The sequence below is a fragment of the Aristolochia californica genome, unplaced genomic scaffold, assembly GCF_029961685.1.
Source record: "Aristolochia californica isolate CCGP_79_NKW_82.1479 unplaced genomic scaffold, dmAriCali1.0.hap1 SCAF_6, whole genome shotgun sequence".
In the NCBI taxonomy this organism is placed as follows: domain Eukaryota; kingdom Viridiplantae; phylum Streptophyta; class Magnoliopsida; order Piperales; family Aristolochiaceae; genus Aristolochia; species Aristolochia californica.
Window position 1 is genome coordinate 5,881,853 of NW_027182257.1, and position 26,534 is coordinate 5,908,386.

General features: G+C 40.7%; 2 protein-coding genes across 2 annotated transcripts; both read left to right on the top strand.

The window, feature by feature from the left end:
- Window positions 1-1,546: 1,546 nt before the first annotated feature.
- LOC137934831 (glycine-rich cell wall structural protein 1.0-like) lies at window positions 1,547-2,563 on the top strand. Its single transcript, XM_068779368.1, has one exon. The coding sequence runs from the start codon at window positions 1,565-1,567 to the stop codon at window positions 2,360-2,362; it is 798 nt and encodes a 265-aa protein (XP_068635469.1). The 5' UTR covers window positions 1,547-1,564; the 3' UTR covers window positions 2,363-2,563.
- A 2,921-nt stretch (window positions 2,564-5,484) lies between these two features.
- LOC137934830 (glycine-rich cell wall structural protein 1.8-like) lies at window positions 5,485-7,105 on the top strand. The gene has a single exon (XM_068779366.1). It carries the CDS (start codon window positions 5,495-5,497, stop codon window positions 6,929-6,931), a length of 1,437 nt encoding a protein of 478 aa, XP_068635467.1. The 5' UTR covers window positions 5,485-5,494; the 3' UTR covers window positions 6,932-7,105.
- The last annotated feature ends 19,429 nt before the right edge of the window (window positions 7,106-26,534 follow it).

Sequence of the window (26,534 nt, forward strand, 5' to 3'; positions counted from 1 at the left end):
CCAACCGCTATTCTTCCACCGGACGATGCAATTCTGTCAGCCCTAGCCACTGTCCTTCATTCGGACAATGTGATTCTATCTGCCCCAAGCGCTGCTCTTCCACCAGACGATGTGATTCCGTCCGCCCCAGCCACCTTTGGTGTCACTGCTCTTCCTTTGTCAATGTGATTCCGTCCACCCCAGCCGCCTCCCGTGCCGTTGCCCTTCCTCCGGATGATGCAATTTTGTCCGCCCCAGCCGCCTCTAGTGCCGCTGCTCTTCTCACCCTCTACTAGTGTCGCTACTCTTTCCAGCGGTTACTAGTGCCTCTATTCTCTCAAACCACTTCCGAGAACACGCTTTCCCTTTTTGAAGATCAAGATTGAATTCTTTTCTCGGAGCTCCATCTTGAGGGGGCATGATAGAGATAAAGATAAAGATAAAAATAATGATAAAGATAAAGATAAAAGATGATTAAATTATAGACAAACTCAAACTCTGAAGAGGGTTAATCATCTACAATTTCTATTGTAATTGTATAAATAGTATACACCTGATCAATGATAATCACGAGAATATTATTCTTCATTCCTATATTCTAAATATACATCCCTACTTCATTAATGAAATCGAGTTTGTTGGTTCAACCAATTTAACCCAACCCAATTGGGTTGAGGGTAGAGGAGGGGATCTGCAAGGGTTGTTAGATTTTAGAAAACAGGTGGCGACGGAGAGAGTACACCCCCAACGAAAAGCTGTCTTGATTGTATTTTTTATTTTTAAAATTTAAATTTATTGAATTCGTTAACATCAGCGTTGGTTCAATCAGTGTTCAAAGCCAGTTAATTAACTGGGTTTAGTTGGAACCTTTCACCTTATTAGATTGATGATGAGTCTGAGTTAATGCCAAGTCGATTCAAGTCATCTGCGTTGAGTGTCTCAACTATAAGATGAGGCTCTATTAATTCAAAATGAAGCTCATTTTTTCTCAAAATTCCCAAAGGTTGGTTCTCTGCATTCTCTCAGCCATTTAGTCTCAGTAGGAGGCGGCAACGGAAAAACTACGTAATTTCACCTCCATTCATCATAAATGATGTCATTTCTTTCATACTTCTTGTTGATCCTTCGTCCTCCTCACCGAGTGAATGTCAGATATGATGATATAACCCACAGGAGCATAGGCCTTTTGGCCTTATAGTGGGGTTGGATACAAATAAGTCTACCACATAAGCTCAGGGGAAGCTTCGAATGAGGACGGATTCGCTTCACATTGGAGATGACAAAGAAGAAATGGTAATTTGATCGTCTGAAAGCGGTTCAAATGACTGGACATCCATGACTACGGGAAAGAGAACAAGGCAACAAAATTATATTCCTAAGATATGCAGGACAGCAAAAGCGCAACCCCACTGCTCCTCACTCCACTCTTTTTAGGCCTTTTGCAGTGGACCATGTAGTACAGCATACAAAATTCCAGTCCCTCCCCCATGTGCCTCACCCAACTCTCAACGCGTCTCCCACCTCCTATAAATAGCTCGTTCCCTTCCTCGCTTATCTCAAGCTCAGGGCTCTAAGATTTCCTACCATGGGTACTAGTTCAACCCTCAGTCTTGCTTTCTTACTACTGTTGGGTGTTGGAGTATGTTCTGCTGCCAGAGCACTCCTCACCATTGAAGAAAAAACCGTCTATGGTCTTGGCCATGGTGTCGGTGGCAGCCAGATTGCTGGAGGCTTCGGTGGGGGCGGAGGCTCCGGGGGAGGTTATGGAGTTGGAGGTGAACTTGGTACTAGTTCTGGAGTAACCGGAGGTGGTTATGGTGGAGGTGCAGGCAGTGGCGGTGGTGAAGGATATGGTGCTGGAGGTGAACATGGTGGTGGACATGGTGGCGGTGGTGGTACTGGTGGAGGTGGCGGCTACTCTGCTGGGGGTGCTCATGGTGGAGGGTATGGTAGTGGAGGAGGATCAGGTGGTGGGGAGGGATATGGTGCTGGTGGAGGGGTTGCTGGAGGAGCAGGAGGAGGTGGTGGCAGTGGAGGTGGTGGTGGATCCGGTTATGGTGCCGGAGGTGAGCATGGAGGTGGTTATGGAGGTGGTGAAGGAGCCGGTGGTGGTTCTGGGCATGGTGGAGGCAGTGGTGCTGGTGGAGGAGGCGGTGGTGGCAGTGGAGGTGGCGGCGGGTCTGGAGCTGGAGGAGCTGGAAGTGGGTATGGGAGTGGTGGAGGATCTGGATATGGTGAAGGTGGTGCACATGGTGGTGGCAGTGGTGGAGGTGGCGGCAGTGGAGGAGGCGGTGGCGGCGGCTATGGGGCAGGCGGCGCACAAGGAGGTGGGTACGGCAGCGGTGGTGGCGCAGGGGGAGGCCACGTTGGGTATGCTCCCTGATAAGGATGACTCCCTTTCTCCCTCCGTTATCCGTAGTAATAACAAATAAGATTCAATGTGGCATGAGAATCGAAGAAGATTCAGCATGCAGTGTCGTATGTATGGACGTGTGATGCTTGTTGCAGCTCTTCTATTGTTAAGTGTGTAATCTGAAAATATCTACTTTGGATTCGATCACTGGAAATTTATTCCCCTTTTCCACTTCAGATGTTTCTTCAGAATCGACGACCTCAAATCTCTCTAAAAAGAACTCCTGCATGAAATATTCACGCAACGCCCTTACGTTCCTCATAATGTGGAGAGACAAAACTAATAGGAAGACTATGCCAAGTTCTAACTCATCAATGGGCTACCAATCCAGTGTTTTTTTCTTCTAATTTCTTCATTAGTGCAAAAAGAAGAGAGAGAAACGAATTTGAAAGATTATTCTTATTATTATTATTATTATTATTATTTATTTTATTATTTTTTTAAAATTGTGAAAGTGTAAAAGATGTACAAGAATATTAAAAAGATTGTGGAACAAAAGCAGATGCATTTAAGTCTTATAAGAGATGTATCCAGAGATAAATAATCTTGTAGAGTTTGTATCAATTCGATGTGAAATTAAGCAAAATAATATCATAGAGCTTCCTCATTATTGGAGGCTTGTAAGCACATGCTTGGAGTGGAAGAAAGAAGGATAGAAAAAAAGAGGTTTGGTGAATCAAAAAGTCTGGTTCTAAGCTTGCCTATAATAAGGTGGCATCAAAATGATAATATTTCTTTATTATGTAAATGACTCCTGATTATGAAGCAATTAACTACTATAGAGGAGGGGGGGTTTAATGCGCTTTACCTAGTGTAAGTGAAAGTGAATCACTTGGTGGTGTTAGTGTGGTAGATTTAAAGTGTATTGGAAAACAGTTTCCACTATCAGTGCCAAACATGAAAAATATAGTATAAACAAGAGAATAAGTAACTTTTTATAATATACCTAAATAGAACATATACCTAAAAAAATAATTAACCAAAATAAATATGGTTACTACACTAATAATTAATTTAATGTAGTATTAAAATATATTAATATACTAATTAATTAAATAAGATATTTCATTGATAAATTAAGATAGATTACAGTTTAGTCTAAATTAATACAATAATTAAGTGCAATGAATATAATAAATAAATAAATAAAATATTTTATTAATAACATAGGATATATTTTATGTAGTATAAATTAATAATATATTTTCACAAATTAAAAATTATTAATTTAATTAATGATAAAAATATAGTAATTAAAAAAATTAATCAAATGCTTAATTTAACAATATTTTAATTTCCACTCTTAAATCACTAATTTAATATAATAATAAAATAATTAATATAATTAATAAATAATTTTTTTATTAATAACATAAGATAGATTTTAAGTAGTATAAATTATTAATATATTTCAAAAAAATTAAAAATCATTAATTTAATTAACTCTAACCCTAAATACCAAAAACCATTAACCCTAACCCTAAGCCCGAAATTATAACCTAAACACGAAATTTAGGATTACCTTGTGAAATTTAGAGAAAACTGAAGCCCAACGGGGGAATCGAAGCCCAATGATGGAAATCGAAGTGGAATCGGAGAAATCAACGCCAAAATAGGAAAATCAAATGAAATCAGGAAGATTTAGGGGAAAAGAGAATGAGAAGCGAGAGAAGGGGGAAAAAGAGAGCTAGAGGAATCCTGATTCACCCACTTTATTCTTTGGGCTAGTTCAAGTGGATGAACGAGTTCATCCACTTGAACTGGCGCATCAGGGTCAAGTGAGAGTGTAATCTAATTCACTTTCACTTGACCCATAGGAGCACTAACACCCCCTATATATTCTTTTTTACCACTAAAATATTATTCAAAAAAGAAATTTTTGTTCTCCCTTGCAAAAAGCATGTTGACTAATTACTGCAAGGATTGGCAAATCTTATGGTAGTCCAAACAAAAGAGCCCAACCACATGACCATGCCAAGGAAGAAATTTCGATACAAAAGACATGAAATAAACAGTCATTAGGTTATTTTGCAAGCAATCCCTGGGAGAAAGTGTGAAAGCAGCAGCAGATGAGATATTTTTCAGATCTGAAAGTTGGCAAAGTTGTGTTAAACAGTAGAAAATATAGTCATCATCGCTGAGATTACACCGAGTCTACAAAGGGAGGTGGATTTTTTACATTTTTAAAAGCAAAACAGTGAAAAGTGAGAAGATGGAGGCAAATCGACTTGGTGTAGTGGTTGAACATAACGATTACATAAAATGGACAATGACGTTAGGGGTCGAGCTAGAAGTGGGATTTATGCTTTCATGCAATCCTGCTTGCTTGGGACCACGTTTTGACGAGTCTCAAAAACTGACTTTGATACCCAAAAGCAATAAAACTTTCCGCTGAAAATTATTACTAACTTAAAATAGCTTTATGTTGCACTCACCGACAATGGGATTTGAATTACTGTGTGGAATTCTCTGTCTGTGTCGTTCTAAGAGAAGTGTTTTACTTAAATGTTCGTCAGTGTGGGGGATTAGTCTTAGTGAAGGTCGACAAGCAGATATCTTACTGCATCTTTCTTTTCAGCCAGTTGCTAAATCTGAACTCCAGTCAAACAATCAGACGTTTCGATTCAAGTATAGCATACTTACTAGGCAGACTTAACTCGCTTTTTTTCTCGTTCAGCAACTTTGCAATCTCGGGAAACCTGTGACTTATAGTGTTTCACATAGCTAGAACATCAGTTATACTGAGAAACTTGCCTCCGCCTCGGTGTGAATGCAGATGACATGATCGGGTATTTGCCTCCTGTGAAGATATGCCGAAAACAGGAAAAAGAGACAAGGAGGATGATGCTACTGTGCTGCTTAGTAGGTGGTGAGAGACCTCCTCTGGTTTGTGCAGGACAGCAAAAGCGCAACTTCAGTAGGCAGCGCCCAAAACCCCCCTTGGGGTTTGCCATGGGTTTCCTTACAGGGGCCCACCCATCACCATGAACCTATCCATGTGCTTTACCCACTCCCACGCGCTTTTGGTCCTCCCTCCTGTCCTATAAATACCTCCCCGCCTTGCCATTTTACTGCAAGCTCATGGGTCTCAAACATCTAACCATGGCTACCACTCGAAGAGTTGTTACTATTGCACTCTTCATGTTGTTGTGTCTGGGCGTGTGCTCTGCAGCTAGGTCGCGTCTGACCTTTGAGGTAGGCCACGGCATTGGTGCTGGCGGTGGCGCCGGGTACGATGGTGGTGTTGCTGGAGGATCAGGTGGCGGCGCGGGTTCTGGAGGTGGCTATGGAACTGGGAGCGAACATGGCATTGGTTTTGGTGGAGGAGGAGGTAGTGGTGGCGGTGGTGGTTATGGTGCTGGTGGGAACCATGGTGTAGGCTATGGAGGTGGTGGTGGTTCCGGAGGTGGTGCTGGCTATGGAGGAGAGCATGGTGGTGGCTACGGTGGTGGCGGTGGCAGTGGAGGTGGTATCGGATCTGGTGCTGGATATGAGAATAGAGGTGGCTATGGCGTTGGTGGGGGAAGTGGCAGTGGCGGTGGAGCTGGTTCTGGTGGTGTAGGAGGCGGGCATGGTGGAGGTGGAGGAGGAGGAAGCGGTGGGGGAGCCGGCTACGGCGGTGCAGGAGCGGAACATGGTGGTGGTGCGGGTGGAGGAAGTGGTGGTGGAGCTGGAAATGGCGGGGAACATGGTCGTGGATATGGTGGTGGTGCGGGTGGAGGAAGTGGTGTTGGAGAACATGGTGGTGGATATGGTGGTGGTGCGGGTGGAGGAAGTGGTGGTGGTGCGGGCTACGGTGGAGAGAACGGTGGTGGATATGGAGGTGGTGCGGGTGGAGGAAGTGGGGGAGGAGCTGGCTACGGTGGAGGAAGTGCAGGGGGCGCAGGCAAAGGAAGCGGTGGAGGAGCAGGTTATGGTGGCGAGCATGCTGGCGGCGGTGGTGGAGGAAGTGGCGGAGGAGCTGGTTATGGAGGTGCTGGAGCGGGTGGTGAACACGGAGGTGGGTACGGGGCAGGCGGACAACATGGTGGTGGAGGAAGTGGCAGTGGTGCGGGTGGAGGAAGTGGCAGTGGAGCTGGAAATGGCGGAGAACATGGTGGTGGATATGGTGGTGGTGCGGGTGGAGGAAGTGGTGGCGGAGCTGGAAATGGCGGGGAACATGGTGGTGGATATGGTAGTGGTGCGGGTGGAGGAAGTGGTGGTGGTGCGGGCTACGGTGGAGAGAACGGTGGTGGATATGGAGGTGGTGCGGGTGGAGGAAGTGGGGGAGGAGCTGGCTACGGTGAAGGAGGAGGTGGAGGAGCAGGTTATGGTGGCGAGCATGCTGGCGGCGGTGGTGGAGGAAGTGGCGGAGGAGCTGGTTATGGCGGTGCTGGAGCGGGTGGTTATGGTGCAGGTGGTGAACACGGAGGTGGGTACGGGGCAGGCGGGGGAAGCGGGAGCGGATACGGTGCCGGAGGAGCGCATGGAGGTGGTTACGGGAGTGGAGGAGGAGGGGGAGGTGGCTATGGTGGCGGCCATGCTGGATACGTCCCATAGAAGAAGCCATGCGACGAGGACGTTGCTGCTTTTTGGAATTATAATCAGGACCGTAATAAAGTCATCTTTAGAAAGAAAAGATTAGTCTGTCCACGATCAATCTATGTTAATCTAATTTGCACTGGGAACCATCCTTGTTAGCATTAATTTTCCTATAATGAAGTTTCCAACCTATATTTTATTAAAGACCTTTCGTCGTAGTATTTTATTCTAGCAAAGTCGCAAGCTCAATTAAAAGGTTACAGCAACAGGGTCCTGTCAAGAGGAAATGACAAGACTCGGGTGCGCGAAGCACTTCCTCTCCTCCGGGGAACCACAACATACTCGCTGCATGTGCAGGCCTTCTAAGTCCAATAGAGGTGGTTGGGACTAGGTCAGCGGCCAAGTCAAAAGTGCTTCTCCTCATGACATAAGCATGATGTGATCATTTCAAACTTAAGTTACACACTTGACTAACTTTTAGAAATAGATAAACGAGGTTTAATTTTGCTGTAGTCACCTTTTTCCTCATTAAGAAAAGGTACAATATTTATAGGAATTTTATTTTCTTCTATCATTAAAAACTGATAAAAAATATATATGAAATCAAGTTTTATTTTATTTAATTTACAATTAATAATAAAAATAAAAATTGGACATACCTTACCTAGAGAGAATTAGGTCTATATTTTTTTACATTGAAAATACATCTAAAATTTGTAAAAGGAATAAAAATGATCATATGACTCACAATTCGTGGAAGCCATTTAGAAGGAATTTGATGACATCTTATTCTCGTACGCAAATTTCAAGTACAAGGAATTGAATGTACAAACTTGAACAATTTGTACATTCAATTCCTTGTACTTGAATTGTGGATTTAACATTGCACAACTTGAGTCACTTTTCTCTTGGCTCATTGACTAACATCGCTAGATTGCATGAAGTTAGTGCAATGCTCATTGTGTGGGCTGTAACATTATATATATATATATATAACAACTTAATAAACAATCTGTTATGAACCCAATAACTGGCCGAGTCATGCAGATGACGTGGCTGAGTCAGATACTGAGTCATTAAGTTTAGTTTTCGAGTTAAATACTATAGAGGGGTAAATCTGTAATTTTCTCTTGTGCTTTTTATTTTTTCATGTTAAATACCGTAGAGGGGCAAATTTATAATTTTTTCTTGAACTTTGTGGACATGAATCCTATTTAGAGGGGGAATGGAATAGAAAGAAGTGTTAAACAATGGGTTTCAGTTCTCCTAAACTAGCTCGGGGGTATGCGTTCTCCTTAATGAACCTAGGGTTTTCAAGCTTCCTTTCGACTATTTTTTTCTTCTTCTCTCTTCTTCCCCTACGAATCATTGTGTTAGATCTGGGACAGTAACAACGAGGTATCAGAGAAAAAACACAATGAGCGATCGTGGATGGTAGATGAAATATGTGCAGTACTGTGCGCAGAGATTTCAGCAATGCTACATCAGTCTCCTGTTAACATGGAAGATAGATTGCTGGAATTCGAGAAGCATCGTACAAAAAAATTCAGAGAGGAAGGTCGCCAATCCAAAAGATAAACAGTTGCTGCTGTTAGTCGGTCGACCAAAACCTTCCAAGCAGGGAAATCCAGAGCAAAAGTCTCGAACCCCTAGAAATCCAAAATGGGACGGGTATTCTGCCAAAAACTCGACGGTCATGGCTGATTTGGGTTCAACCTCAAAAGACCCCTTCTCACGGCCAGCAGAACGTCTCCCAGAATAGAATATGACAAAATTCTGATTGGGTTCTGTCTCGACGAAAAAGTTGGGACAACCTCAAGGTTCCTTGGCACAATCCCGACTTACTGCTGTTCACCGTCGAAAAAGGTCGAGGCCACAACTTGCTGTTGTTCGCCATCGGAAAAAGTGAGAACCCAAATTAAATTATTGGGAGAAATGGCCGTGGGAGATGAATTTTATTACTGTTGATGGGAACCAAATCAATTTTTGGGCGAAGCTTGATGATGGTGGAACCACCGCTTTAAGACTGTTGAGAGAAGGAAGTGGTAAAGACAGGGACTTGTGCATGGCTGTGATAAAGCAGGTGGGTCGTGTCCGCCATGAAAATCTCATTTCCATTCAAGCCTTCTATCAGGGGCAGAGTGTGAAACAGAGAACCGAAAAAATAATAACAGAGATTGAACGAATGGTTTTCCGATGAGTTTATTCTTCTCCGTTTAGGAGGTATTTATAATACATTACAAGTTGATTTTAGGATCAATTTAGATCCTAAAATCAAGGAATAGAATCAAGAATATAATCACGGGATCGGAGGAAACAATCATGCTATACAGTTTCCTCCGATCACGCTATACAGCTATACATTTCAACACTCCCCCTCAAGTTGGTGTATAGATATCAGTCAAACCCAACTTGTCAATTATACCATGAAATGCTTTCCCTGATACTGCCTTCGTGAGCATATCCGCCATCTGACTCGCAGATTGAATGAAGGGGAATTGTATAATCTTTGCATCGAGGTTCTCTTTGATGAAATGACGATCAACTTCAACATGTTTAGTGCGATCATGTTGAACTGGATTTTGTGCAATTGCGATAGCTGCCTTGTTATCACAGTGAAGATTCATAGGTTTGTAGTATTCAATCCCTAGGTCTCTCAGTATATTTCGTATCCATAACAACTCGCATACACCATGAGCCATACCTCGAAATTCAGCTTCAGCACTTGATCTTAATACTACCTTCTGTTTTTTGCTTCTCCAAGTGACAAGATTCTCTTCCACAAAAGTAAAGTAACCCGACGTGGATCTTCTGGTTGTCTGATCACCTGCCCAATCAGAGTCTATATACCCTTCAATACTAGAGATACCATTTTTTGAGAATAACAAACCTTTTCCTGGAGCACTCTTTAAGTATCTCAAGATCCGATAGACTGCTTCCATATGTTCTTCACTTGGTGCATGCATGAACTGGCTCACAACGCTTACTGCATATGCTACATCGGGCCTTGTGTGGGATAGGTAGATTAATCTTTCAACTAATCGCTGATAACGCCCTTTGTCTGCTGGAATTTGATCTGGAAGAATTCCGAGTTTATGATGCATTTCCATCGGCGTCTCCATTGGTTTACAGTCAAACATTCCGGTTTCAGCTAGAAGATCCAACACATATTTTCGCTGTGAAAGGAAGACTCCATGTTTCGATCTTGCAACTTCAATCCCCAAAAAATATTTAAGTTGTCCGATATCCTTCATTTCAAATTTAGTAGCTAGATACTCCTGTAAAGCTTGCATTTCACCTGGGTCATCTCCTGTCACGACCATATCATCAACATATACAATTAATGCTATTACCTTTCCTTCTTTGTGTTTTATAAACAAAGTATGATCTGAGTTACTTTGTTTATAACCAAACTCCTTCATTGTAGTCGAGAATCTCCCAAACCATGCTCTAGGTGACTGTTTCAGCCCATACAATGACTTCTTCAATTTACAAACTTTAACTTGAGACAAAGAACCACTTTTTACACCTGGTGGTAGTTCCATGTAGACTTCTTCTTCTAAGTCTCCATTGAGGAAGACATTTTTAACGTCAAATTATTGCAGAGGCTAGTCTCGATTTGGTGCTATAGATATAAGAATACGAATTGTATTGATCTTAGCTACTGGTGAAAAAGTATCCTAATAGTCTATCCCATACCTTTGCGTATATCCTTTTGCAACTAGCCGAGCTTTATATCTGTCAATGCTTCCATCCTGTTTGAGTTTCAATGTGAACACCCATCGACATCCAATTGTTTTTACTCTTTTAGGTTGGGGAACAAGTTCCCAAGTGGTATTTTTTGTAGAGCCTCCATCTCTTCGTTCATCGCTTTTTTCCATTTTGGATCAGCTAATGCATCCTGCACATTACTAGGAATAGAAACCCTGGATAATTGATCAACAGTAAATGCATATGATTTAGTCAACCTATGGGAGGACACATAGTTATTGATTGAGTATTTGGTCTTTGCTTCAAGATCAAGTTCATACTGTTTTTTTGGAACTCCCCTATTCAATCTTTGTGGATATCTAGAGGTTATGTTTTCTGTAGGAAGACATGTTTCAGTAGACTCATCAAACACAGGATTCGTATTTACCTGAGGAGGAACATTCTGGGTTGATTCTTCAGTTGTTGGTGCAGACGGGGGCAACTCTGGGGGTTCTTCAGGTGAAATTACTGAATCACAGTCTTGTTGCACATCATGACACTTAAAAAATTCATTCACCGCTTCTAACTCAATAAATTCGGCACCTCTTTCAACATCTCTGTTAGCTTCATGTGGAACATTCTCTTCATTTGAACTCTCCCCCTGAAGAGATGTCCAAGAAACTCCCCCTGAATAATAAGGGACTGATTCATGGAATGAGACATCTAAAGTCACATGGAGCTTGTTGGTGTGTGGATCATAACACCGATATCCTTTTTGAAGATCAGAGTAGCCAACAAATACACATCGCTTTGCACATGGATCAAGTTTATTTCGCAAGATCTTTGGGATATGAACATAAGCGGTACACCCAAAAATTCGGGGTTCAAGATTTGGAAGATGGGGAATTGAAATCAGGGATTGTAGCTTATGTAGAGGAGTTTGAAAATCCAGTGCTTTAGAAGGTGTTTGATTGATGAGGTAGGCAGCAGATGTGATAGCTTCACCCCAATAAAATCGAGGCATGTTCATGCTAAAGAGAGAGGCACGTACTTCTTCCAAAAGTTGTCTATTCTTTCTTTCTGCCAATCCATTCTATTGGGGAGTATAGGTGCAAGAAGTCTGGTGACGAATTCCATGAGTAGTCAGAAAAGTTTCGAGAGAAGCATTAACAAACTCAGTACCATTGTCAGATTGCAAAACACTAATCTGCTTTTGGTATTGAGTATGTATCATGGTATGGAATTTCTGAAATGCTAGACTCACATCACTTTTGTGGATAAGCAGAGAGACTCAAGTCATTCTAGTGCATTCATCAATAAATGTCACAAAGTAACGAGCTCTAGAAATAGAGGGAATCTTGGCTGGACCCCAAACATCAGAATGAATAACAGCAAAAGGTTCGAAACTTTTATTCAAACTCGGGAAATAAGCAATACGGTGGCTTTTAGCCAATTCACATGTGTCACAATGAAAATGCACATCAGTCAAACCTGAAAAAAGTTGAGGTCGCAATTTCTTAAGATAACCAAAGGAAAGGTGGCCTAATCGTCAGTGCCATAACCATACAGTTGTTTGAGCATTATCTTCACTGCTAGCTTGATTTGTCTGACTGATTTTCGATCCCCCGTTTTCTGTCAACTCCAAATAGTAGAGTTTGCTCCGTCTAACACCATAACCAAGAATCTTCCGGGTTAGAATGTCCTAAAAGACACAAAATGAGGGCAAAAAAGTTACAGTACAAGCAAGAGTGGAAGTAATTTGGCTAACAGACAAAAGGTTATAATCAAGAGAGGGAACCACAGGGACAGTATCTAATGTCAGATTATTGGATAAGATAACAGATCCTTCCCCAGTAATAGGAGAGGTACTACCATTGGCTATTGAAATAACAGATTGTGGAGAAGGTAGGATGGATTGTAACTGACTGGGATCCCTTGTCATGTGATCGGATGCACCTGTATCAATAATCCAAGGTCTATTCTTAGAATGTACAAAAAATACTAATGCATTATCGAGAATACCTGGATGGGCAACATTTGCAGTAGGTAGCTCCTGATTCTCTTCCATGGATGTCACCATAGCTTTCCCAACAGTCTTGTTACGGGGATTTTTCGAGAAATCCCACCACTCCGGATAGCCAATAATCTCATAACACCGGTGTTGTGAATGTCCTTTTTTCCCGCAGTGAATACATACACGATTGTTACCTTTGCCAGAGGATTGAGGGTTCCGAGTGTTTGATGATCCTTGTCGGCTTTGGTTGACCAACATCGCCGAGTTCTCGGAGACCGGGCGATAGCTCCCCATTGTCTGTCTCTGTTGATATTCGCGTCTGACATAGGCATATGTACTTTCCAAATCAAGTTTGGGATCTTTTCGCAAAATTTCTCCACGAACTTGATCAAATTCGGAGTCAAGCCCACTGAGAAAAATATGAACCCGAAGCCTAGCCATTGCAGAGTGCAAGTGGATTAGCCCTTCGACTGTTCCTTCCTGAGATATAGTTCTATGATCAATCTCTTGGAAAATAGCAACCAGTTCATTGTAGTATGTGGATAACGGTCTACCATTTTGTTTGGTAGAAAAAGATCTCTGGTTCAGCTCAAATATACAAGTTTCATCGGATCCATCATAGAATGTTTTTGATACTGCTTCCCATATCTCCTTGGCAGTGGAGAGGCGAATAAATCGCTGCATGAGCAATGGACTCATGGAGTCAATAAGCCAACTTTTGACTCTTTGATTTTCAGTAATCCATGCTCCAAGATTAGCATCACCAGATGTTGGTTTTTTTGTTTCACCGGTGAGGTATCCAGCTTTGTTGCATGCGCCAATTCGCATCTCCATGAGTTGGGACCATAATGAATAATTGGTCTCATCGAGGATAATTCCAGTTGGAAACGCAGAATTATCTTGGTGGACTATAATCTGTGGTGATGGGATAAGGTCGGTAGATGCGCCTGTAGGGGTGGCCATCGATTTGATTTTTTTATTTTTTTTAATCCGGTCCGGTTTGGTATGATCTGAGCGGATTCAATTCTGGTCCGCTCCAGTGCTGGTCCGATCCGATTCGAGTTTAGACCGGTTCGGTCCGATTCGGTCGACCCGCCGGTCTAGGTCGACAGGAAAAATAAATCAACAGTACCTAAGTTAAAAAAAAAATACCGTCGTCTTCGGCAATAGTGGTCTTCGTCTTCGGCAACGACAGCGGAGCGTCAGCTTCAGTCAGAAAAAGGGTGGTGATGCCGTCATCGGCGCTCGTCGGCGATCGTCGGAACTCGTCGACAACGTGATTCCGACTACGTAAAATGCTTCGTCTTCGGCAACGACAGCCTTCGTCTTCGGCAACGGCAGTCTTCGTCGTCGGCAATGGCAGCCTTCGTCTTCGGCAATGGCAGCGGAGCGTCGGCTTCAGTCGTAACAGTGTGGTGGTGCCGTCGTCGGCGTCGGGACAGCCGGAATATGGAGTTGTAGAAAAAACAGAGTTCTGCAACTCCGACTGATTTTTTCTTCCTCCGGCTTCCTCCTTCGGCGATTACAGGAGCACTTAGCTCCGACTTTCTACGATGAAAAAGAGAGGAAAATTCTCCTGCTCTGATACCATGTGAAACAGAGAACCGAAAAAATAATAACAAAGATTGAACGAATGGTTTTCCGATGAGTTTATTCTTCTCCGTTTAGGAGGTATTTATAATACATTACAAGTTGATTTTAGGATCAATTTAGATCCTAAAATCAAGGAATAGAATCAAGAATATAATCACGGGATCGGAGGAAACAATCACGCTGTACAGTTTCCTCCGATCACGCTATACAACTATACATTTCAACATAGAGAGGTGAAAACTCCTCATTTATGAATATCTCCCTAATAAAACTCTTCATGCTCTTCTCCACGAAACCTGGGTAGAAAGGCCAATGCTGCACTGGGTTCGGCGACACAAAATCGCCTTGGGCATGGCAAGGGGCCTCATCGATGAATTTTTTGTCGCTAGACTAATGCCATTTGGTCTCGCCAAGCTATTGGTCCCTGCTGTCGCTGACGAGGTGGAGGCAGCTGCAAAGACTGATGGATACCAGGCGCCGGAGCTGCAAGATGAAGTGGTCCCTATGGCTTCAATTATGAAGGTTGAGAAGGCTCCATTGGAATCAGCTACTGACATTGGTGGATTAGATGCTCAAATACAAGAAATCCAGGAAGCCGTTGAGTTTCCTGTAATTCATCCGGAGCTCTATGAAGACATTGGAATCAAGCCTCCGTAGGGCAATATACTCTATGGAGAGCCTGGTACTGGCAAAATTTTACTTGTGAGGGCAGTGGGCACAAACAAGTATGATACCCATTCAGAATCTGAAGTTAGGAAACTAATGGAAGCAGTTGAGGTGGAGAGAAACGGTACAATTGAGTATATTGCATTCCTAACAGCAATGACACATCTGAATAGAGTGAAAAAAGAAGATCACTTGTATACGGTTTTTGAAGATTTTGGTAAGGACAAGAGTGGATCCAGAGAGGGACCTGCTGGAAGTTCTGTTGGAATTTCTGGAATGTGTTGGAGGGATCTAAATGATGTTGATAATGGGATCCAAGCAATTGTAACTCTTATGTTTGATGAACAATCGGAAAGAAAGGAGGAGTATGGGATTTTTGTGATCAAAAGTTTCATTGAACAAGGGAATGTGAGGAATTATATTACTGCTGTTGAGAACAGAAACAATGTTCTTAATGCAGGTGCCATTCTTGGAGTTCTTGAGACTGAGATGATGATGAAAAGTAAAATTGCTACTGCTGTTGTAGTAAGCATGATGGCCTTCTTTTAAGCAAATATATTTCATGGACCTCTTTTTACTAAATCTGTAGAATTTAGGATCTCATGAAAAGAACTTTAGATCAACAAGAAAGAAGAAGAAGAAGAAGAGAGAAGGAGAAGAGAAGAAGAAGAATGTGGAAGAAGAGAGTTTGGATTAAGGGAGAAGAGGGTTGCGTCAAAAAGAAAAATTAGGGCTGGACGAATTTGTGGAAAGAGAGGAGAGTGCTTCAATGCCCTACCTCTTAGCCAATGCCTTTATTTATAATTTTACAATACCCTTAGGGCTACAACTTGATAAAACAAAAGACATTAAAGGAACACATATTTACACTTCTATGCCATCTTTATGGAAAGTACCATATTTTACACATATGCCACTCCTTTGACGTGTGGGCTTCTTGTCTTGAGCTCGTGGGCTTGAGCCCATCTTCCAACACTCCCCCTCAAGCTGGAGGAGAAAATACATCATAAATACCCAGCTTGCCACATATAAACGATAGGATTTTAGATGTAACGGGTTTAGTGAGAATATCAGCTACTTGCTCTTGAGATGACACATGTTTGAGAGAGATTATTCCTGCTTGAAAATTCTCCCGTATAAAATGATAATCCACCTCAATATGTTTAGTTCTTTCATGAAAAACTGGATTTGAAGTGATATGAATGGTTGCTTGATTATCACAGTGCAGATTCATGGACCCCTTTTGATGAAAAACCTAGTTCGGTAAGTAGGGTCCTAATCCATAAAAGTTCACTAACGGTATGGGCCATAGCTCTGTATTCTGCTTCGGCGCTAGATCTTGCAACCACATTTTGCTTCTTACTTTTCCATGTAACCAAGTTTTCCCCAACCAAAGTACAATATCCTGATATAGATTTTCTGTCATTAGGAGATCCAGCCCAATCTGCATATGAGAAGCCTTCTATGTTGAAGTGCCCATGTTTTTAATACAGCAATCCTCTTCCTGGAGCTCCTTTTAGATAACATAATATTTTCTCTAAAGCTTGGCCGTGGGTAATTTGTGGTTTGTGCATGAATTGACTCACCACACTTACAACATATGATATGTCTGGCCTAGTTACCGTGAGATAAATAAGTTTTCCCACGAGTCTTTGATATTTCCCAATATCAATATCTTCTTCATTTGTGGCACATAATTTTATATTTGTATCCATAGGTGTGTCAAATGGTCTACAACCCTTCATTCCTGTTTCTTCAAGGAGATCCAAGACATATTTCCTTTGAGACAATATTATCCCATGTTTGGATTGAAGAACTTCTATACCCAAAAAATATTTAAGCATACCAAGGTCTTTAGTCTTGAATTCCTGACATATCATCTGTTTCACCTCCTGTATGCTCAAAACATCATCACCGGTTAAGATAATATCATCCACGTATACGGCCAATAATATTTTCCCTTTGACCGTATCTTTATAATATACAGAATAATCAACTGAGCACCGATGAAAACCAAACCGTAGGAGTGTTTGACTAAATTTATCAAACCAAGCCCGAGGGGACTGCTTAAGCCCCTATAAAGGCTTTTTTAACCGGCATACTGACTCCCCCTCAACCACATAACCAGGTGGTTGAACCATATAAATTTCCTCACTGATATCACCATTTAAAAAAGTATTTTTAACATCCAACTAATAGACGGGCCATGAGGAGTTAGCAGCAATAGATAAGATGATGCGTACCGAATTCAATTTTGCAACAGGAGAGAAGGTCTCCTCATAATCTATCCCATAGCACTGCGTATAGCCCTTAGCAACCAATCAAGCTTTAAGACGAGCAACCAATCAAGCTTTAAGATGAGCAACCAATCCATGCGGATTATGTTTCACCAAAAAAACCCATCGACAACCAACCGGTCTTTTACCTTTCGGGAGTGATGTTAAGTACCAGGTTTGGTTTTCGTATAAGGCGTGCATTTCTTCATCCATAGCTGCCTTCCATCCTGGATGTCTCAGGGTCTCCTGATACGACTGCGGAACGGAAGTAGGAAAAAGGGACTCAAGAAACTGAAAACACTCGGAAGACAAGCGATGGTGAGACATAAGATTTGAGATAGGATGCGAAGTAGTACAGGAGCGACGTTCTTTTCTTAAAGCAATAGGCCGAGTATCAAATTCAGGCCCATACATAGGAGGAGAAGGACTTACCTCGGGTGGATCCGACAACTCCATAGGTGAAGGTATGGCCGGTGCATCAGGGGATGGATCCACTTCAAGATTGAACGGCACAAGCAGACAAGGAGTAGTAGAAGGACAAGTCCATCCTGGAGGAGCATCATGGGAGGAGTAGAAGGGAGTGTCCTCAAAGAAAGTCACATCCCTAGAGATAAACATCCTCCGAAGGGTAGGATTGTAACAGACATAACCTTTTTGGGTGCGAGAGTATCCCAAAAAAATGCACTTCATAGACCGAGGATCAAGTTTATTTTTATGTGGAGATGTAACATGAACAAAACACGTACATCCAAACACTTTCAAAGGAAGAGAAAAATGATCTTCACCATTAAATAACACAGAGTAAGGAGTTTTATGATGAATGACTGATGAAGGTAACCTATTAATGAGAAAGCATGCCATAAGTATAGCATGAGGCCAATAGAAATAGGGTACCTTCATGGAGTAGAGGAGGCCCCAAGCAACTTCAAGAAGATGACGATTCTTCCTTTCAGCAACACCATTTTGTTGAGGAGTATAGGCACATGATGTTTGATGAATAAGCCCATTACTCTCACAAAATGATTTGAAGTCATGAGACATGTATTCCTTAGCATTATCAGATCTAAGGGTTTGAATTTTCTTCCCAAATTGTGTCAAGACCATAGCATGAAAATTTTTAAACAAAGGAAGAATTTTGGAACACTCTTTAAATAGATATAACCAAGTCACTCGAGTAAAATCATCAACAAAAATGACAAAATATTTAACTTGGGAAATATTTGAGACACATAAAGGGCCCCATACATCAGAATGTATTAGCTCAAACAGAGCAGTACTTGTAGTTGTAAGACGAGGAGAATATGTACTCCTGACATGTTTACTTAATTGACAAACCTCACAACTGATATTAGAAAGTCCTTTTAAAGATGGAACCAAAGAACGAAGTGAAGGGTAGACGGATGACCAAGTCGGTTGTGCCAAAATTGGGCCTCAGATGTAGTGGACGATAATGCAGCTAATAGTGGAAGAGTGAAGTAGTACAAACTCCCCTTTTCATGACTGCCACCAATCACCCGCTTCGTAGTGAGATCCTGAAAGACATAAGAAGACGGTGAGAAGGTTATAGAGCAATTTAATTGTTTGGTCAATTGGCTAACTGAGAGCAAATTTAAAGGAAATTGAGGAACAAAGAAAACATCTTAAGGGGAATAGATGAAGTAAGAGAGGAGGAACCTTGGCCAAGGACCTTGGTTTAGGTACCATCAGCAATAGTAACGAATTTATGAGGATAATAAGGAGATAAGGACTGCAACAAGTGTTTGTTACCTGATAGATGTTCGGAGGTCCCAGAGTCGATGATCCAAGAGGAAGAGGAAGAAGAGGAAGAAAGCATACCTGAGGCAATAGTAGTGGCAGTAGTAGATGATGAGGGAATAGATGATTCCATGAAGGACTTCATTTTCTGAAATGCAGCATAGTCCTCAGCCATAAGAGTCACATTTCTGGATGATGATTCAGCCTTATCTTCATTTTTTTCAATGTTAACTGAGACTGGGTTAGCTGTGGCCCAATCAGGCTTGCCATGAAGTTTCCAGCATGATGCCACAAGATGGTTCTGACGGGCACAATAAGTGCAAAGTTGAGGCTCAGTACGGAAAGAATTCCGACCCGTTCTACCACTTCTATTTTCAGCCCCTCTCATAGTTCGACGCTTTCTCATATTTCTGCCTCGTCCTCAGGATGAGGAAGATGTTCCCTGATTGTCAGAGAACATCGTTGATGGAGCATCAATAGGAGAAGGAGGGGATGGATCCGGTATCCTAAGTAATGTAGCACTAATATCATCGAAGGATGGAAGAGCAGAAGAACTTAGAAGTTGAGTTTTGGCCACCTCAAGGTATGGTTTAATATTTGATAAGAAAATGGCTACTGCCAAAGCTTCTCTTTGTCGTTCTTGAACGGAAATATCAGTGGAATATGGCTGAGCTAGTTTCCATTCTTGAAGAAGACCGCGAAACCGTGCCAAAAATTCATGAATATTATCTCCATGTTTCGTATGCAGCATGTTTTGTAATGAAGCAGTGCTTGAGTAAAAATTGGCACAAGTGTCCAATATGTTCTTGGCGGTTTCCAAGTGGACCACATTGTTGGCCACCTGCTCTTCCATGCTATTAATGAGCCAACTTATCACCATGTTATCATCCTTAACCCACTTGTGGTAGGATGCATCTTCTTCATCAATCGGAGGAGGAAAGTTAACAACGTGGCTCAAGAGGTCACAAATAATAAGAACCCTCCGAATCGATTGTGACTAGATTATGAAATTGGAGAGACCTCTAAGTGGAATTGTAGTAATACGGAGTATATCACTCTTATTACTATTGTATCCAATCTCCATGATGAGGCAAGTAAAATATGGAGGTCAAGGGAAAAGGCCTTCTTCAAAGAACAATTACTCTATGTAATTTGAAGAACCTGTAGACCAAATCAATCACCAACAAAAGAGAACAAGAACCAATTTCTTTCACAAGGGCAAACACCAAATTATCAACAAATTTGTGCCTTTAGAAAGTGATAATAACATCCAGCCACCACTCAACTTCTCTTGTATTCATAAGAACAAAGAGAAGAAAGTAGATGCTACCGATTACGCCTTGATCCAAACTCCAACACAAACGAGCAATAGACAAAAATTTAGAGAAGATTTAACGACAAACCAAGACACTTGGAAGAGATTTATCTTCAGCTCATGGGAGACTTCAACATAAGAAAAAATTCAATTGTTGAAGTAACAAAAAACGGAACTACAAAGGGTAAATGGTTGCTGACATTTCATCAAACATATAATGGGCATCCAACAACATAACACAAACCCATGAGCAACCTAAAGTAGGAGAAGATACAACAACATGTGCTGGAATTCTACCTCAAATGAGATGGATCCAAATTACCTAAAGGTAATTGAATTTCACCCATCAATCTTAATAAGATGCAAACAGCAAATGATCTTGATCACTCTTGTAATTGATTTACAAGGAGTCAAGATTATAACATCAATTTATTCATAGAAATAAATCTTTACAACATATAAAGATTTATCTTAACTTGATGTGACTCAAAATTCAAGAAGTAAAGAAAAACAGTAAAAAGGAGTATGTAAATAAGAAAAGGAAACAAAAAAAACGTAAATAAGAAGATGATGAACTTATCTCTTTATGACTGAGCTCCTTTTACAACTTCTTGAACAGATTTCATAATAACTTCATGAAGAGATCCTAAACTCCTTGCTCTGATACCATGTAGAATTTAGGATCTCATGAAAGGAACTTTAGATCAACAAGAAAGAAGAAGAAGAAGAAGAGAGAACGAGAAGAGAAGAAGAAGAACGTGGAAGAAGAGAGTTTGGATTAAGGGAGAAGAGGGTTGCGTCAAAAAGAAAAATGAGGGCTGGACGAATTTGTGGAAAGAGAGGAGAGTGCTTCAATGCCCTAACTCTTAGCCAATGCCTTTATTTATAATTTTACAATACCCTTAGGGCTACAACTTGATAAAACAAAAGACATAAAAGGAACACATATTTACACTTCTATGCCATCTTTATGGAAAGTATCATATTTTACACATATGCCACTCCTTTGGCGTGTGTGCTTCTTGTCTTGAGCTCGTGGGCTTGAGCCCATCTTCCAACAAAATCCATTATGAAGGATTGTTGCACTTTGTTGCCCAGGATTATTCAGCCTTTGTCCAGGTGGCTTCAGATATTTTGGAGCTCAATCAACAATTGCACTTCATTCTTGGTTGGACTCCATTATTTGTCTCATTGACCTCTTGTATGAAAATCTGGAAGGATAATAGTAGAGAAGATGATCTAGGACATGTATTAGGCCCCCAACGTGGTCTCTCCACATTAGCACCTTGGTAATCTTTTATTTCGGTTGACTCAGATGATGTGCAGTTTAGAAGCTCTAGAAGTTATGGATCTGATGATGCGCACTAGATGAGAACGGCTCAAGTTTTTCCAAATTCTAAGAGAACACCACATGTTCGGATTTCTTTTGCAGATGAACCTTCTTTGCCTTCTGCAAAAATTAAGTTTTCAATGACTAGTTATTTTGCCAAGCAATTTGAGGCATTGAGGAAGAAATGTTGTCCAAGTGAAGTTGACTTCCTGAGGACCATTAGTCACTGCAGAAGATGGAGTGCGCAAGGAGGAAAGAGTCATGATTACTGTGCGAAGACACTGGATGATAGGTTTATAAAATAAGCAAATCACAAAGACAGAACAGTTTCTTGTGGAGTCTTTATAAGATTCCACACTTTACAGAGCTTATTATACTGTGGCGCATTTGTTGCAAAAGGGAGATATGCATGGAATTGATACTTCTTTGGTGAATCCTGAACAAGACTTTATTTTCTACAGTGCTCCTAAGCCAAAGACTGATATTCTGGCATCCCTTCTTAACAAAATGAGGCAGGAGTTCCACTATTGGTATCCCTTTGATCTGCATGTATCTGGAAAAGACCTCATACAAAATCATCTCACTTTCTGTATCTACTACCATACTGCACTGTTGCCAAAACATCATTGGCCTGGAGGTTTCAGATGCAATGGCCACTTCATGTTGAACTCTGAAAAGATGTCCAAGTCATCTGGTAATTTCAGGACCTCTACTTCAGGCACTAGAAGAGTTCTCTACAGAGGCGACCAGATTTACTCTTGCTGATGCTGGAGATGGAATGGATGATGCCAACTTTGTTTTTGAGACAGCTAAGGCTCCCAATTTACGCCTCACAAAAGAAGTTTCTTGGATGGAAGAAATACTCTCTACAGAATCCTTACTCAGGCAAGGCCCACCATCTACATATGCATATTGTGTCTTCGCCAACGAAATACACATTGTTGTCAAAAGAAACCACAGAAATGGAGGTCAGATTTCTGGGCTTAGGTCTACATTGCTGGGTGGTCTTTGCACCAACTTCTCAGCCCAATTCCAGAAACATTGATGCTGCCAAGTCAGACCTCCAACATAGTTTGGTTGATCTAATAAAAGGTCATCTACAATGTCAATTGACCGACAAGACTATTGTGCCGTCTGCATTGTTTTTTATTTTTTGTAGAGCCATAACAGCAATGTATGCACATACACGTGAAGGACCACTGGATGAACTTGGGCAGCCAGCAGTAATTAGGAATCAGCTCAATCCGGTTACTGAGGTTACCGGGGATGTGCTGCATTTTGCCAATGAGAAAGCTATTGGGGCAGATCACACAAGGGCTGTTAAAGTAGAAGCAGAAGTACCCAAAATAGAGCAGGTGGCGACGTTGGCATGCCTCCCTTCTTTCGAGCTTGAGGACAAGCTCATTCTCCAAGGGAGGTGTAATGTTATGAACCCAATAACAAGCCGAGTCATCCAGATGCCGTGGTTGAGTCATTAAGTTTACTTTTCAAGTTTAATGCCGTAGAGGGGCAAATCTATAATTTTCTCTTGAACCTTTTTCTTTTCAAGTTAAATGTCGTAGAGGGGGGAATGGAATGGAAAGAAGGAAGTCTGAATTTAGGTTAAACAGAGGGTTTGAGTTATCCTAAACGAGCTCGGGGTGTGCGTTCTCCTTAACGAACCTAGGGTTTTCAAGCTTCCCTTCGACTTGATTTTCTTTTCTTCTCTCTTCTTCTCCTATGAATCACCGTTTTAGATCCAGAACCATAACACAATCAATACATTCCATAAAAGTCAGAAACAATTTTATCACCGAATAAATAGTCCATTCCTGAAAAAAGTACTGAATTTTCTTCCAAAACTTATAAGATATCCTTTACACCTATTTTTAATGGTTAATAAAAATAAGTGTTTACTTGGGTTGAGAGAATACCTGAGAAATTATAATTCAAGCTTGTAAGAGCACCAAATATTTTTTAAGAGATCATAAAAAATGAGCAATGGATTAGAAATTCATCCATGCAACAACATGCTAAATTGTAAAAAGCAAATATATTTCATGGACCTCCTTTTACTAAATCCATTATCACCACTTATCATATTATATCTCAATAACTTATCTATGCACATAATGGAATTGAATAGATGTATTAAATCATTAAATATTACTTTCAGAAAGGAGACTTACACTAGTGAAAAATTCACTAGTGGAAGTATAAAATTCTCTGGCATAATTGTCGACCATAGGTTGACTCCTTTCTTGCTTTCGATGATAACAAAGTTTAGTAGAGCAGACAATTTGTAAACCAAGTATTTTAGATACTTTACCTAGAATTGCACTTTAAGGTCTAAAACTTAAAAAATGATAAAGCCTACTCAAAACCTCAAATATCATTGGAATACGTCTCTTGAAGAAGCATCCACAAGGAAGAATACAATGAGAAGACTAGAATTCAAATGTAAAAGTTATACATCAAAACTCAGTCACAAATGTAAAAGAGTATTCTTAATATCCTTTCTTTGAGTTCAATAGTGAATATGGAGTTTTAGGTCATACATTGCATGCAAACATGTTGAAGAACATCATAAACATCCCATAGAAAATGTTAGAACACTTAGACAAAATCAATCATTTGCTTTTAAGGTCAACTTAGTTGATTTGACACTAGAATGATCAATCAACCTTTGCCAATGATTGATCATCCAAGAGTGTGCAGGCCAAAACTATAAAGCATGATCGATCAACCATAGTCGATTGATCGATCATCCAGAACATGATCATTTAATGCTATAAAATATGATCGATCAATCCAAATACTGTCTAAGAAAGAAAAAATTACATGGAATGATTGATCATCTCATTGATCGATTTGACAAAATCTTGCCAATCAGGGACATAAAGCATGATTGATCAATGGAAGTTCATTGATTGATCATACTTGCATTGCACAACCAGAAAAAATTCTGATTGATTGATCATCCCTTGGCAATGATCAATCAACTTAATTTTTAAGGACCAACGGTAATATATTGATCAATGGATTGATCGATCAATATGTCACGTTCTGACACAAAAAGAGTTATATATTTTTTAAAGTTGTCTTCCTTCCAAGCAGTCAACAGTAATTCAGCGAGTCCAGGGTGCCAGTCTCCTGCTGGTAAGTTTTTTGGTTTCCATCCGAGGTCTGAACCCAATTCAGAAGGATCACAATATGCTCTCACAACTCAATTTGTAGCATGCTAGGAGTTCAGGATGTTGTCTCACCCCTAGCTTGAGGGGGAGTGTTGGAAGATGGGCCTAAACCTACACGACCAAGGAAGGCCCACATATCCAATTGTTTTGGAAGATGGGCCCAAGCCCATAAGACCAAGGAAGGCCCACAATTCCAAGAGATGTGGACGATGAATAATTCTCAGAGAGGCAGCATCGAATGAAGGTAACTTTTTGAAATAACGTCTATGTTGGAAGATGGGCTCAAACCCACAAGCTCAAGGCTAGAAACCCACACATCAAAGGAGTGGCAAAGTGGTAATTTATGATAAGTTCCATAAGGATGGCATAGAGATGTAAATACATTGTTTGATTATGTCTTTTAATCTATTTATTTGTAGCCCTAAGGCATTGTAACACTATAAATAAGAGCTTTGGCTAAGAGGTAAGGGATTTCAAGCCTTCTCCTCTCTTTCAGAAATCGTCCAGCCACCCTCTCTTATCCTTTGACACATTTTCTCCTTCCCTTAATCCAAACTCTGCTCTCCCACGTCCTTCTCCTTCTCCTCTCCTCTCTCTCTTCTCTCTTTCTTCCAAGTTAACTTAGAGTCGAAGTCATGGGATCTTAACTTCTACATGGTATCAGAGTAGGTACTTATATGTGGGTCTCCACCTAAATTATCTATATGTAAGTGCCCAAAGGGCTTACATGTGAGGGGGATTCTTAAAAGAATAGTCCCACATAGATTAGTAAGAATAAATATGTTGAGTTTATTAGTTGGGAAAGAGGTTTCCTAAGATGGCTAGTTATTTTGGGATAGGCTTTGGACCCAACTTCATAAGGTATTAGAGCTTGGAGTTTAGGATCCCTATTCAAGTAGTTATGTCATCCATTCAAGAGAAGTAGGTTTGCCATGAAGAGATAGGTAAAGCTTTTTTTCTTCATATTTCTTCTTACGGTTTCTATTTTTTCTATTCTTGAATTTTTGAGTCGCATCAAGTCAGGATAATCTTCATAAACATTGTGAATATCTATCTTTTATGAATAAAATGATGTTATAGTCTTGATCATCTTGTGGCAAAATTACATGATTGATCAAAAGTTATTTTTTTTCTATTTTTTATGATTTGGATTTAGTTACCTTTATGTAACTTGGATCAAACATCATTGATATGGGATTCTAGCATATGTTGATGTCAATTCTATAATCTAATGTTACTCATGGGATTGGGTTATGTTGTTGGATGACAGTCATTTGGTTAGAATTCCAACATTTACTTATTCCTATTGTTTCTTTCTACTTTTGAACTTCAACAATTAATATTTTTTTTGTTGAAGTGTTCCCATGAGTTGGAAATTATTTTGCTAAGAAATTGCTCTTGGTTTTCCAAGAAAGACCTTGTCTAAATTTGATCTCGATTTTGTGGTTGAGTTTGGCTTAAGGATGAGAGTTGCATCTATTCTCTTCTCTCTATCTGTTATATAAGAGAAGTTGAGTAGTGGCTGGTTCTTGTTATAACTTCACAAAAGCACAAATTTTTGTCATGATTGGGTGCTTATTCTCGTATTTTGTTTTGTTTCATGGTGAAGATCCTTTTTCTCTTCCTCTTAAAGTGTTTGGTTGCACATGTTTTGTTCATGATACTTCACCACAAAAGAGTAAACTTGATCCTCGGTCTCTGAGGTATATTTTTTTGGGGTATTCTAGAACTCGGAAAGGATATATTTGTTATAATCCCACCCTTGGGAGGTTGATGGTATCTTGGGATGTGACTTACTTTGAAGACACT

Bases quoted from the DNA above. Each gene is read 5' to 3' on its own strand.
- LOC137934831 (XM_068779368.1), top strand. From the start codon at position 1,565: ATGGGTACTAGTTCAACCCTCAGTCTTGCTTTCTTACTACTGTTGGGT.
- LOC137934830 (XM_068779366.1), top strand. From the start codon at position 5,495: ATGGCTACCACTCGAAGAGTTGTTACTATTGCACTCTTCATGTTGTTG.